General features: G+C 36.7%; 1 protein-coding gene across 2 annotated transcripts in view; it reads right to left on the reverse strand.

Annotated features, from left to right (window-relative positions):
• The window catches only part of CAMSAP2 (calmodulin regulated spectrin associated protein family member 2), an 81,606-nt gene that overhangs the window by 21,237 nt on the left and 46,310 nt on the right, over positions 1 to 14,059 (reverse strand). The window contains exons 5-7 of one of the 2 annotated variants that reach the window (XM_053950518.1): positions 13,646 to 13,678; positions 9,389 to 9,530; positions 6,187 to 6,326 (exon numbers count right to left, since the gene is read on the reverse strand). In XM_053950518.1, the coding sequence (XP_053806493.1) occupies positions 6,187 to 6,326; positions 9,389 to 9,530; positions 13,646 to 13,678 (315 nt within the window). The remainder of the gene's footprint in view (positions 1 to 6,186; positions 6,327 to 9,388; positions 9,531 to 13,645; positions 13,679 to 14,059) is intronic. The other variant, XM_053950519.1, reaches the window with a different exon arrangement.

Consider the following 14,059-nt stretch of genomic DNA (forward strand, 5'->3'; position numbering starts at 1 on the left):
TTAATACTACAATTTCAAAACATTATAAATTCTCTCTGAATGTTTTCCCTTTCCCCTTGCCTCTCCTTAAACTTTTGTATTTTTGACTTGATTTTTTAGTAAAAAATTAAATCATAAAATGTTCTAACCATAGCTTTGTCCCCATCCAAAATAATATCACATTTAGATGCTTCATGTTGATGTTGAAATGCTGCATTTCAACAAAAAATAGACACACAATAGTGTGACTATTTTATGAAGGACAGATATTCTTTCTGAGAATATCTTCTATGCAGTCCTGAGCTGCTGCAAGACAGTTTGCTTTTCTAAAGGCACCAAAGCAGTATTTACTGAACTAAAAATGAAAGTGCTGCACAACCCACTGAGAACAGAGGCTACTTTAGATGTCTCATGGTGAGCCATCATGATGGAAATCACGTTTTCTCACAGGTTATTTTTAGTCAGAACGATTGAGGGGAAAGACTGATGATCAGTAACAAATTTTTTTTGAAAAACTAGAAGTGGGTCTGTAGTAATGTTGCTATCCAGGACTCAAAAGAATGTAGATATGATTTCCTTGGATTTTTGCTTTGATTATGGTGACAGAAATTCTAGCAGCTTGCCATGTGATTATCACATGCACTTACACACAACAATATTCAGGAGCATAACAGTATTTTAAGAGTAATAAAAACTAAGGAAGCTCTGAGCAGTCCAGGCTGGCTCAAGCCCCCTGAACAGCAGATGGCAGACTTGCATCTTCAGAGATCATTATTAGCTAAACACTCTCATTTAATTTAATTTAATTTCATCTAATTTCAAATACTTCAAATAAATTATACCCTCCTAATACCTATAGGTTTTAGATCTGTATATTTATAGAATAACCACAATATCATATACACAAATGATACATATAATTCGTTGTCAGGCTTGCATCCACTAAAATTGGGTGTGAGAGCAGCTGTAGAAGCTTTTAGAATTTTTTTTTTAATTAACATAAAATACACTGAAAGTTTTACCATGATGCACATTAAAATTTCTGTTCAGTGGGCCAGGAAAGGTCATATCCAGTGCAAATCCTCAGCTTTTTTGTTATACAAGTGCCAACGTAAATGCTTCAAGACTGCAGAAAACTGGAGTGTCACAAACTGTCTCGACAAGGCCAGACTACAACTGTGTATAATCCAAGCACTACCAGTTTGTCCTCTGTCCTGCCACAGGCTAATAAATGCCACAACAGCTCAGTTTTAAAATCCACTATGCCTTGTTTCAGACCAGAACTGAGAGGGAAGAGCAGCCGATTAACATCAGTGAAAGCAAACCATGCTGCTTCCCTTTAAATAATGAGTCAAGAACATTTGGTCCCTCTCAGGGAGAAACTGTCTCAAAAAACTGTTCCCTGGTTGAATCTTACTTTTAATTCCTGATCCTCAATCGTTTTAACCCAGCCAGATGGGAATGAAATGGCTGAACTGACTCCCACCATACATAATAAGTGCCTCACCAAGCACAGCCAGCTGCTCCCCCAGGTCCAGTTGCCAGTTCAGGCTGAGGTGAGCAGCCTGGCTGGCAGTGGGGGGGAAAGCTCTGCAACACGTGTGGACATTGTGCAGCCCTGAATTTCTAGGATTTATCTATGCAATGCATTTGAACACTATTTTTCATGTCTCTGGTGGTGATTACAGCCTCTGCTTATGCTATTTACAAATAAACACCATCAATATTACATCAGAAAGTACAAGCATTCAAAACTGCTCAAGTGCAAGAAATATTTTGTAACATAAATCACAGAATGCCTAGGTTGGAAGAGACCTTCAAGATCATCAACCCTTCAGATATCATATACTCCTGTTCAATTCAGCAGCGGAAAAAAAAAAGTTCTGGATCTGAATCAAAAAAGATTTGACAGTGCAAATGTTTTTTCTGCCACTCTGGTTAGTAATCAGGTGCAAAGATAAGGTACCTATTCCATGTGCTTATTTATGATTCTGCACAGTTTGGAGTCTGGCCCACATCTAGGTCAGAGGAACGCCCTTTCAGCCAAGACACAGCAATCATCTCTCAGATTTGCGTCATTTCACGTTCTGAAAGCTTTCATTCTAGCAAACATGCCTTCTGCATGAGCTTGGGTGAGCAGCCTCTACAGATCTCAGCAGAGAGCAGCAGCATCTGCGCTCAAGGACACGCAATCCCCCTGCAAGAGCCGCGAGGGCGCAGAGCCGTGTGGCCCTGCTCAATGCCCAGGAACCCACGCGCTCAGGGCAGCAGGACACAGCCTGCTCCTTACAGGACCAGCAGTTATTACAAGCAGACAAAGACTGTATGTATATACACTCCCCAAGGGACAAATGGAGCCCTTGAGAAACTTTCTGCACATGTTCCTCAAAGCCACTGGTGGGCCACTATGAGCCCCTGTTTCTGGGAAACAGCGCGGCTGGGCTCCAACCCAGTAAAAATGGCTCTGTGTGTATGTGCACGAGCTCTGTGAGCAAATGAGCGCTGTGTGTGAATGGTTATCTCTTAGTAATAACTGAGTCATGCTACTGATAATGGCAGTTGAATTAATAAAAAGTGTTCTAATAGTGTGATCTGAGTCTCACTGTCAATCCTCTACCAGTGAAGAGAGAATATACATGGGTATATTAAATGAGTAGCAGAAATTCAGGATCACTATCTAAGAAAACAAAACACAAACCCACACATTTGTAAAGGCTCGAGTAAAGGAACTCTTACAAAAGACAACAACTAACAATTGATGCAATGCCAAGTTCCCATGTAAGCTCTCAAATCACGGCAAACACCAAATGCTTCCAGCTGTCAGCCAGTCCCCTCTTTGACAGGTAACCTCCTAAATGACTTGTTCTTAGATTTGAAGCCTATGGCCCTACTAGAATAAAGTGGTAGAGAATGATCTAAAATGATCAAGAATATAATCATTTACAACCAAAGATGTTTTTTAACTCTTTTAGAAATAATTTCCATGTATCTCTTGTGACAAATGGAACATGTAAGATGTTTATTTTAATTCTTTCTCTTCAATGACCATACAACATCCTTATAGTAATTTTACATTCCACTGGACAACCAAAGCACAAGTGCTAACTACGTCCTATTATATGACAGTGCAAATCAACTGCTGGGACAAAGCAATAAATAAGTCTTCAGGGTTCTGCAGGGTGCTTCATACTTCTTCTGATGGCACCTTATGTAAGGTTTTCTATCTCTACAAACTTCTTTGAAAAGGCAATACAAGTGCATGTCAAGTCACAATAAAACAGTTCCTTCAGCTCTATGTACTTTCCCAGGTACAGGTAAAGAACAAGATACTTAAAAAATATATCCTGTCTGAAGATAAAACTGCTTACAGGAGAAGGGCAAAAAAGCAATCTGCACAACTTAGATCAGACTCAATATTTCTATTATTTCCACTTGTTAAATATGCAGGGAGGATTCAGAAAACATTGTGATTATTTTTATGTAATCACTCTCTATTTGTGTTTGTCTGTCTCAAAGGAAAACAACCAAGAACTGGTATGGTCCCCTGTTGGTGCCTCAAGCATCCATGGAATGTATTGAAATATCTTTTCTTTAATATCAGTAGCCCTGCCTTAGTAAACATCTTATGAAGAACTTTACAAATGTATTTTTCTTAGAGGAGAAGAAATAGGCAATAAGGAGCAACAAAACTTTCTGCTTGCTTTGATTATGACACATTAAAGCTGTCTAGAAATCCAGACAAAGCTTATTTCTCCTCTGTGCTAAACCAGAACTAAGCCAACAGTTTCATCTGCTGGGAAGTCTGAGAGCCTCTATCAAAGACTTTGGATGCTTAAGTGAAGTCACTGTATTTCTGTGCATTTTGATGGAAAAACCAAAAGCAGGCAGTGTCACCTTGGTCAAGTGCTGCACTAAATTTCTGCATCATATCCCATCTCTAAGCCGCCTTGATTTAATGTACCAGGACAGTACAGGGTGCCCTGGGAAGAATGTAAGGTATGCAGTTTGTGCTGATCACTGAGGAAGAGGTTCTGCTCTCTTCCTTCTCAAGAACCAGCAGCAAGCCAGGATACCTACTGTAATTTCTAGGACCACTCAAAGCACAGCACTGTAATTCCAAAAACTCTGCTGTGATTTTTTTCATGAGGCTTTTACCAATAAGATATCAGCAGTTGGTATTTTTTACTTTTTCTGTCACCACTATGAATGTAAGAGATTTTCAAGCCAAAAGCACAGTGGCACCTACTGTGCAGTATGAGCCACTCTGAAAACAGACAGGAATCTCTACTGATTAACAAACACACACTTCTATAAATGCTAACTTCATACCATGTACATTTTGCAGGCTGAGATAAGTAGCTTCCACAGAACAGTGCAACTCAATGTGCAATATTTAAAATATCCATTCACAATACAAGTTTTTTTTTAAAGTGACAATAAAATTAACTGGAGAATAAACACATGTATTAAAACTTACTCTAATCAGACGCACTGGAAAACTAAGAAGGAACTCCTTTAACAATTAATTTATTTTTAAAGCAAATTAATTCTTAACACTGGAAAAACACAGTTTACAGCACTAGCTGAAGTTTCCATGCCAAGTTTTAGAAGAAAAACTTGGCAGCCTTGCTTTGTGGCATTTACATCTAAATAACCATCCATGCCACAGCAACTTGTAAAAACATGATCACAAAAGGCCTTTCTCAGATCTAGAAATACTCTAACTCTTTGAAAGAACTCTAAATTCTATCTACCCAGTGTTCAGAAACAGCAAAATCACTAAGTTAAAAGTGCAAAGTCTGATGCATTGAGATATTGACAAAATATTTACTATTTTTTTTAATTTAAGCTTTCTCATACTCATTTGAGAAATTATTCAAGCCATTACTATAAAAATGGTATGAATAATCGTCATGAATCATAACAAGAATGATCAATTGCATTTATTCCATGTATCTGTAAGCAGAGAGAAGCCATCAAAATGCAGTGAAGGAGTCCTGCTGGAGACCCCTGAGTGTGGCTGTAGCACTAGGAGGTGCAGCCAAGGCAGGCTGCAGCACACTTCAGCAGCATGGAGGTATTCACTGTATGTGAAATTCAACAGCACCAAAAGCTGACTGAAAGCACTCACTACACAACTTTGCATACACAAAATAAACCAGCAACAGCTACATAGTCTAGACTTAGGTCCTACTGCCTTACTCACCCTGGCAGCTCATTATTTGAAAAGGATTGGGTTCAACCCTACAGGAGACAAAGCTGTATTCAAGCTCTGGCCTCTGTGACTCTGCTTGTGAGATTGCTAGAAAATCATAAAAGCAGTGAAATGACCCAGATATTTAGAAACCAATTACATCCCATCTGCAATGGATATGCTGACTTCAGAAAAATAATATTTCATTCCCTAAAGGCAAGCCAACAAGAATCTTAAGCAGATGAAGTGTGTTTTATATAGAAGAAAGTCTTGGTTAAACATAATAATGAAAAATTAAATTTACAATTAGGCAAGAAATCATTCAGTTGCTCCTCTTCTTTCTTCACAGGCTTAAAGAATTACAGAATAATGTTTTATTTTCCTCTTTCTAAAATAGTAAAATCTTAGATTGATGGAATACACTTAATTGCTTATTCAAACAACTGTATTTGTTGGAATTGTGTTACTGCTTGTATTTGGGGCATCAAGCCATTGGTTTTTCAAAAAAATTAACTCAGAAATTAACTCAGAAATTTACACTTTTACAAAAGTAAAAGAGCTTTAAGAATAAAACCCATTAAATTGTGTATGAAGAAACGAGTAAGAACAGTGAGCAATAATTCCATAAACAAGTCCTCAATATTTCCACCCTTTGTTAAGGCCGTGATTCATTTAAACTAATGCAGATCACTATTGCATTTCAACAGAAATATTGCAGATTACAGACTTCAACCATTAATTAATAAGAAAGAAGATAAAGTGGGAAACAGTTTTGCACAAAATCAAAGTTTTTACAAATCCTTTCACAAATGCTTTTTTAAAAATACTTTGAAATTACTAGGAAAACATAATGGCCAAAAGAAGGTGGCTTTTCATTCTGCTGAAATTTGTGTCTTTCCTGCTGTGTCACAAGAGAAGCCATACAGCAGCAGACTAAAAAAGACTAAACATATCATTAACAAACTGGTTCTGTGGATGTTGCTTGCAGTTTTATTTAATTATTTTATTTTTACCTTTATTGAAGAAGCTGCATAGAGCATATCCTCAAGACTGAAATGGCAACACTGGTTGAGGTATTCCTGACAAAATTCTTGAATCAACTGTAGATTATACAGGCTGTCAGCCAAAGACATTGTATCTTTCAAACAAATATCTAAATAGGAAGAAAACAAGCAAATATTAGATACAGCTACAGATTTGCAAAAAAGTACTTTTTGGCTTTTACAGATTCAGGAGCATTTACTGGATAATTTCAGACATAATTTCTGCCCCACCCCTCCCCACCAGAGATATTTATTTTTCTAATTCAGAAACAAAATAAATTATTAATTTATGTTTTATCTTTGCATTTCTAAATATTTAGATATTGTGAGAATTAATTGTTTTTCACTGTTGAGAAGTGAATTTGTTTCTGTTTTGCCTTTTGTGAAATTAAGTTATTCTCTCACCCCAACTATTTCCATGTAATGAAAAAATACATTTAATCACTAATATATTTTTTTATATATAATTAGATTTTCTATAGAGCAATGGCAGTAAGAAATAAACACGTTTTTGCATACATTTCTCTGTACATATCAGTTCTTTGTCTTTCAACAGGGACCCAAGAGCACATTTTAGCATCAACAAGCCTGAATCTTCACAAAAAGCCAGCCTGGTCTTAGGTATTCATGTTTGTGGATTGAGATGAGATTTTCCAAGGAGCTGAAGGCTGTTATATGAATTATCACTCTCTGTTTGAAAGTATTTAAAGACAAAGAAGTGGTGGCTGTGAACAGACTTGTGTAGTTACACAGTATTCTCTGACTAGTATTTAAGCCCAGATAGTCTCTGTCGTCTTTTTATAATTGCTTCTTGGAAAGGTAAGTAGCAATAATAAGTCCCATGAAAAAAAGAGAGTCCTCTTAAAAAAAAAGGACTGAAGAAAAGAATTAAACATACTTCCAGAGCATGCATCAGATTTTATTCCTAAAGCAACAATGTATAACAGAACTCCACATAAGTTTTGAATTGTTAAGGATAAAAGGTTTCTTCATAAAAGGAATCTGCTTTGATCCCAGGAGTATGAGGATTCCCACACTGAAGAAAATCAGACACAGTCCATAATTCCAAATCCACAGATGATGATCAATAGGAAAAAATGTTTGACTAAACTGACTGAAATGAGATTAAATTCAGAAATGCAAAATGTGAAGTCATACATTTGAATCTAATAAAATTCTAATGTGATTCACAGACTGAAGGTGATATGGAGAAGGGAATTATCAGGTATTAGCCAGTGTAAACATCTGTGCCTTTGGCATCATGCAGCTATGGAAAAAACAAACATGATGCTAAAACCTATCAGAAAACTCATTTCCAGCAGTGACAGAGGAGCACTGCACAAGGCAGGAATGGGATGTCAGGCTGGATTTTTCTGTACAATTACAACCATCCATAGTCAAGAATGGTAAACCCAAACTGGACAAGCTGCAGAGGAAGACTATTGAGGATAACAATGAGAATGGAAATCCACTTCAGCAAGGGAGACTGAAAAGACTTGGTTCAGTAGCCTGGGCTAAAAGAAGAGGAAGAAAACAATTCAAAAATGTGAACATCACATTAGAAGCTAATCAAACCAAAGGATACTGCTGCAGGAACAACAAAGACATGTAAAACAGGTTACAGGCACACTCAGGTAAAAATCAAGAATGAAATTTAAAATCATCGAGAGTCTGACAGTTTTAAGATAGAACAAGATAAATTCATGAAAGTGATTATATCAACTTCTTGATTCAATGGGAGTCCTTTCTAGTTCTGTATTCCTTCAAGGAAACCTATATTTGAAAGTGAAATGAAGACTTAATGAAAAGAATTTATCTATTTCAGACTACAGAGAACCCTGGAATACTTTTTTTTCTTTTTTGTTAATGCATTTTTAAGCATTTTTGCATATGTATTTTTATTTCCTGCCTTCTTCAGTTTCAGTACAGAACCAAAGCTCAGTAAAATTCAACATGCATCAAAAACTGTATTACCTAAGTACAGGGAAGATGAGCAAAATCTTATTAAAAGTGTTTCCAGTTGCTTTGGAGTACATTTGAATTTATTTCTGAGACAATGACATGCACATTTGTATCTTTAGGGAAGATGATGTCACCTAACAAGAATATTAAAGCTAAAGTTCCAAAGATGACATGTGCCTTGCCCTGTTCAAAGCCAGGTGCTGGAGGAAGGTGCTGGTCACGCAAGGCACACAAGACCTTTCAGAGTGTCTGTGTTCTCAGCCATGCTGGAACAGGACAGAGGCACCAGGTGTTACCACAGTCAATACCACCCAAGTTTTAACTCTTCCCTCATCACATATAACAGTATGCATTTGGCTGCAATGTTTATGTAAATTGAAAGTTCTATTTATCAAAATTCTCAAGCTGCAGAAGAAAGGTGAATGAATGCATCTTTGTGCCTTTCATCTTCAATGCCTCCTGTGCTGGAAGCTCCCTGTAAAGTGGTTGTGAATATGAATTCCTGATTTCAGTCCTTAGCAAGCTCTAAACCTTCTTCATATCCCTGTATTTCTCAGGATGCTTCTGTATTAGTGTTCCCACGACATCAAAGGTATCATAGAAAGAACACAGGCAGAAAATGATGGGTGTTAGCTGCCAAGACATTCTACAGCTCTTACTTGCCAAGAGGAAGGTATAACTTTACCAGGCTGCTGAGCAAAAGAATGAGATGAAGCTGCTCATCATCACAGACAATTGCTATTATAGAACAGCATGACACCAATACATTCTACACTACACATTTTTGGTTACTCTATAAATGATCCAGGTAGGTCTCAGGTGAACTAAAAGCCCAGAACACAGAGCAACTATTTGCCATGCAGTGAAGCTATGCGGAGCCTAACTCTAAACTCTTGCATGTTTTACATCTGTAACTGCTCAGATGCACAAAAAGCACTTATGCAGCTTCAAGAATAAGATTTTTGCAGGTAGTTTCAAGTATGTTCATTTTAGTGTGGCAACATAAAAGCCAACACACCAGGGAAGGGCATCTGGGCTCCTTTTATTTAAATGTAAAAAGAAATAGGCACAAAGTTTTTATTTAACCCACCACATTCCAATTATGCCTGCTGTATACTGCATTTAAGCACCTTCCTTCACACAGTTCTCAAACACAAACATTTAAACTTTTATGGCTACATATACAAGCCAAGAGGCACACCAGACATACCCTCCAGTTTAATGATATCTGGACAGTAGAAGTGGATCAGGGCTGCTAGAGCACAACCATCTGTACCATCCTTCAGCAGATTCTCCACCAATGGAATGCAGGGCAGCTGTTTCAGCAACGTTTGCTCCTTCCGGTAACGAGCCTACGATTTCAAATGGAGAAATTTAGAGAAACAAAAACTCTGAAACATATGAAGAAACATATTCATACTGTTTGTGAAAAAGCAGTATTCAAGAAATAGCTGAATATTCTCAGAATTCTATTCCCTAAAACTATTCATGTCAAGCTACATTTTGAATAGCATAATATAATATCTAATGTTCTAATATCTAATAATTATCTTAATATCTAAGAGGAAAGGAACAATGCTAATACTGAGCTTAGCCTTCAAAATTATCAAGTTTTGATGATCTCTTTATAGCACACTAAACTAAGTAACATTCTATACCTTAATTAAAATGTAACAGTAATTATTATGCAATCAAAAATCATCTGTGTGCAAACAGTGAGACAAGTCCTTAGCTACTGCAGCTACTGCCAGTTTACTGGCAAGTCACATGACTCTGAAGTTAACACACTTGCCCAAAATCTTATTCGTATAACTGACTTAATGACAAACTCAAAAACAAGGAAATCTGCATTTGATCAACTCCATTTTTATTACTAGCATGTGTAAGCAGTCATAAACATAGAGAAATATAAATAGTCAACTGCATGGGTTATGCCCATGCAGTAACCCAGCAATAAATGGAAATATTTCAAAAATCCAGTCAGCATATAAAAAGATCATTAGGTTAGAGTGTTGATACAGCATTTATCTGCAGTGAATATATTTCCAATGGGTTGTGGGGTTTTTTTGTGATAGCAGAGGAGGGCTTACTGAAAAAATAGACTTAACATCTTTCCTATTTTTTTCCACTTCTTCCTGGGAAAACAAACAGAGGTGGAAGAAAGTGGTATAGATTTTAATTTGTTAGTATTATTTACCAAGACCTTTTTAAAACAGTAGTGAAGGGTTACTGCTGTATTTACATCACAGAACTACTTGCATGCAGTAGAGTGTTTCTGAGTTAATATGATGCTATTTAAATACATCTATACACACTGAACTGCAAGTCTCCCTGTAGGGACTCTCAGAAGTTTTTGTGGAAATCACTCTTCCCAGCAAGGCTAAAACTGACTGTTCCTACCTCCTACTCTCCACCTTTTGGCTGTGCTAGAGCAATTGCTGATGGGACTGTACCAAAACCACTGGTCCAGCTACAGCAACTCTCTCCTCCTTTGCTTCTGCAGTGAATGAGTGCATGAACGGGAAGGGAGGTTTTATGTGGGGGGTAAGAATTGTTTAAGCCATCTGTGCATGCAAAAAGGTCTGTGGAACCACAGACTAACCCTGAGGGCTGTACTTACTGTCACTGGATTTCTGTCAAGGATCACGTGGCATTATTTTAGTGAATGTCAGTGTCCCCTAACTGGCCTAAGAACTAAAAGCCTAATCTGGCAACAGCAGCCACATCAGTTCTTGAAAAATAAAGGGCCCAGAGAACTTATACCTCAGCCAATTAATATTAAAAAAAAAACCCTGAGACTTAGTTGTTACTTCATGCTTTTAGTGTAGTCATATTTGTGTGCCAAATACACTTTATAAAAATAAAAATCCCATTTTTGTGTGCTAGAGGAAACATTAACACCAAACAAAAATCAGTTCCTGTTATGCATTATTAATATTCCTTTCTCCATGTTCTTAATACTTCCTAGTATCTCTAATGAAATAGGCCAATTCTAATTGTAGTGAAGGTTTAATCTCTCTCGCTCTATGGCAATCCAGTGACCCACTATGATGAAAATGCTCTACGTTTCAAATTCCATGATATTATGTCCATGAATGTCCTCCTCAACATGACTGAAATTAAGTCTATGAAATACCACAATTTAATTATCATTAAGCATCAATAATGGTAACAGATACAGGATACAGATGGATTGAACATCATGATTCTACAAGCTCTGTTTAATTTATATATTCTTTTGAATAGTAATTTTTAATGGAGTATTCAAAAATATTGGAAATTGACAATATAGTGGTGTTGCACAGTAAATCCTGTGAAAAAGTACACTGCACTTTGATGATGCCTTCACTGGCCTCATGAACAGTGCCCACCCATGCTAGAAACTGTGTCATATATCTTTGAAGTGGACATAGAGGATTTAAGTCATTGTAGAGAATGCCAGGCACATTACTTCAGAAAAGATAAACTCATATAACCTGATCTGCTAGGCTCATTAGTGTATAGCAGGCATCATGTTTCAATTTGGTTGAAAAGATAAAAGAAATTATAATAAAAAAATGAAAGACACTGATAATTGCACTGCATTTAAAATAAACTTCCATTTGAAGAAACTTTTCTCATCAGCTGCAGTGTTTGCTACTAAATATATTTATATGCAATAATGCAAAAGGTGAACTTCTACATGATAAAGCTCTAGAGCTAATTGAAACATAAATGCTAATACAGGCATCTTGTTTCTGAGATCCTAAACCATCCTGATTTAGCATTTTTGAGCTTATTCCACTTAACATAGTCTAGATATAGTTGAGACACTTGCCTAGAAACAAGGTCAGCTAAAGATGAACCAACAGCACAACAGCTTCTCTGTCATAAGTGCTTGTGTGTATTCAGAGCTAATCATTAACAATGAGTGCTCTTACACATTTACCATACAGTAGATAACATGTTATAGAAGTACTTCTCAGAGTTTTTAGCTGCCTCTCTGCTCAGGAATATCTGTCACTATGAAATGTGCTCTATTCTAAAGGGGAAAGACAGAAGACTGGCTGAAGTGATAGAGCAGCCTGAGTATTATCAGTAGCACTTGGGGTTTAACTGCATCTCTACTGAGCTAACAACACAAAGTAACATAAATACCACTAGTTCAAGTTGTTTACAGATAACTGGCAGGCAAACTGGAGTTAGCTTCTCAACAGATGGAGTATTGTAGCGTTGAATATCATTTTTATGCAAAGGAAGATACTCCCTAGTAAACCAACACCACAGACAAAAACAACACAGACGTTCTGAAACTGTTTTCATTAGCCTTACTTTGACAAAATAAGACAAAAAAAATTGTGATATCATGGTCCCTCTTATATTTTTCTGCATTATTCCCTCCAATTAGCTACACCACCTTAACTCCAAAACAAAATTAAAGGGCTGTACTGTGAAGAGCAGAGTATCTGTGTGTGTCACAACAGTAATAGATACCTTTACAGAGCAATTGCCCACAGAGACTGTCAGGAGTCTGAACACTGCTCAGGCTGCTGGAGACAGTAGCTTTAAACTACTTTTCCAGACACAGAGTAATTTGTCTTGCTGCCTACATGCAACTGCTTGTTATTTTCAATTTCTTTTGCAATGTAAGAGCAGTGTTTCATTAGTTATGGCAATAAATATCTGAGGGACTGCTAGATCAATTATTTGGTAATCTTTAGAGCAATAATAGATGGGAATTAGTTCTTTGGAATTCAGACCAGAAGTATGCAATTCTGCAATCCTGAATACCTGAACAGCTGTTCCCAGGCAAACCTTGCTGAATAAACAACCTGAATGCACATCAAGTGTGAATTCCTACATGATAAAGTAATGATAATCCCAAGGTCACACGACACAGAGAAAACAAACTTTGTATTGTTGCGGACATGAAAATTTTTTTTTATTACTTTTAGTGAAATTATAGTCTCACTGAAAGTAGGCTGCTTTGGGTCATTTTGTGTGGGGAGAGATTAACAGCAGTCTTAAATCAGCTGAAAAATGAGGAATTCTAGATGAATGGTGTAATGATTGCATATGCTTAGAATAAATAAGATTTCAGATTGCATGTAGCATCAACAATCAAAAGCTACTTCTGCAAGTCTCTTTTTAAAAGAGCATTGATATCAAACAGCATGCTTACTGAAAGTTTACAAAAAAGTAATTTATAAATGTTCATTGGACATTAGTTAATAACAGGTAGTACTACCTTGCACAAACCCACTGACTGCTTGAAAAGTAATTCCTTATCCAGCATCATCTCACATTTCTTTTGCACAGATTACCTTGCAAAACAGGCTTCTGCAGGTATGCACTCCTTTGCAGGGCAATCTCTTATAAAATTATCTCATACAGATAAATGAAATGAATGATTAGACCAGCATGACATGGACAAAGCCATTCCCAAAATAAGCAATTTGATCAAAGTGAAGCAGTTGGGCAAACTTACAGGAACCAGTTTCCAAAACCATTTGGTAGGAGACTTCAGAGGAAGCAGTAGGAAAAAAGGATAAAAGCAAAAAGCAAAGGAAAAAAAAAAAAGGAACATTTTATCAGATTTCATAAATTACTTTTATAAAGCAATTTTCTTTAACATTCTCAGTTTTGTATAACAATGAGTTGTAATTTAATGGCAAGCATAAGTGCACTGTAACTTCTGCATATTGAGCTAATTAGCAGCAATAACACCGGAGAAATATGTCGGCACTCTTTGTAGATCAACATTGTAATTTTCCCACATGAACAGCTAAGATTGTCAGATCAATGCAGTTTTATGAAATGCTTTCACACATCTAATTGTACTCTACATATGCAATCCGACTGAAGAATTCATTTGAGACTTGAAGTCATGATATCACAAGTA

This window comes from Vidua chalybeata, chromosome 9 (assembly GCF_026979565.1).
Source record: "Vidua chalybeata isolate OUT-0048 chromosome 9, bVidCha1 merged haplotype, whole genome shotgun sequence".
Classification (NCBI taxonomy): domain Eukaryota; kingdom Metazoa; phylum Chordata; class Aves; order Passeriformes; family Viduidae; genus Vidua; species Vidua chalybeata.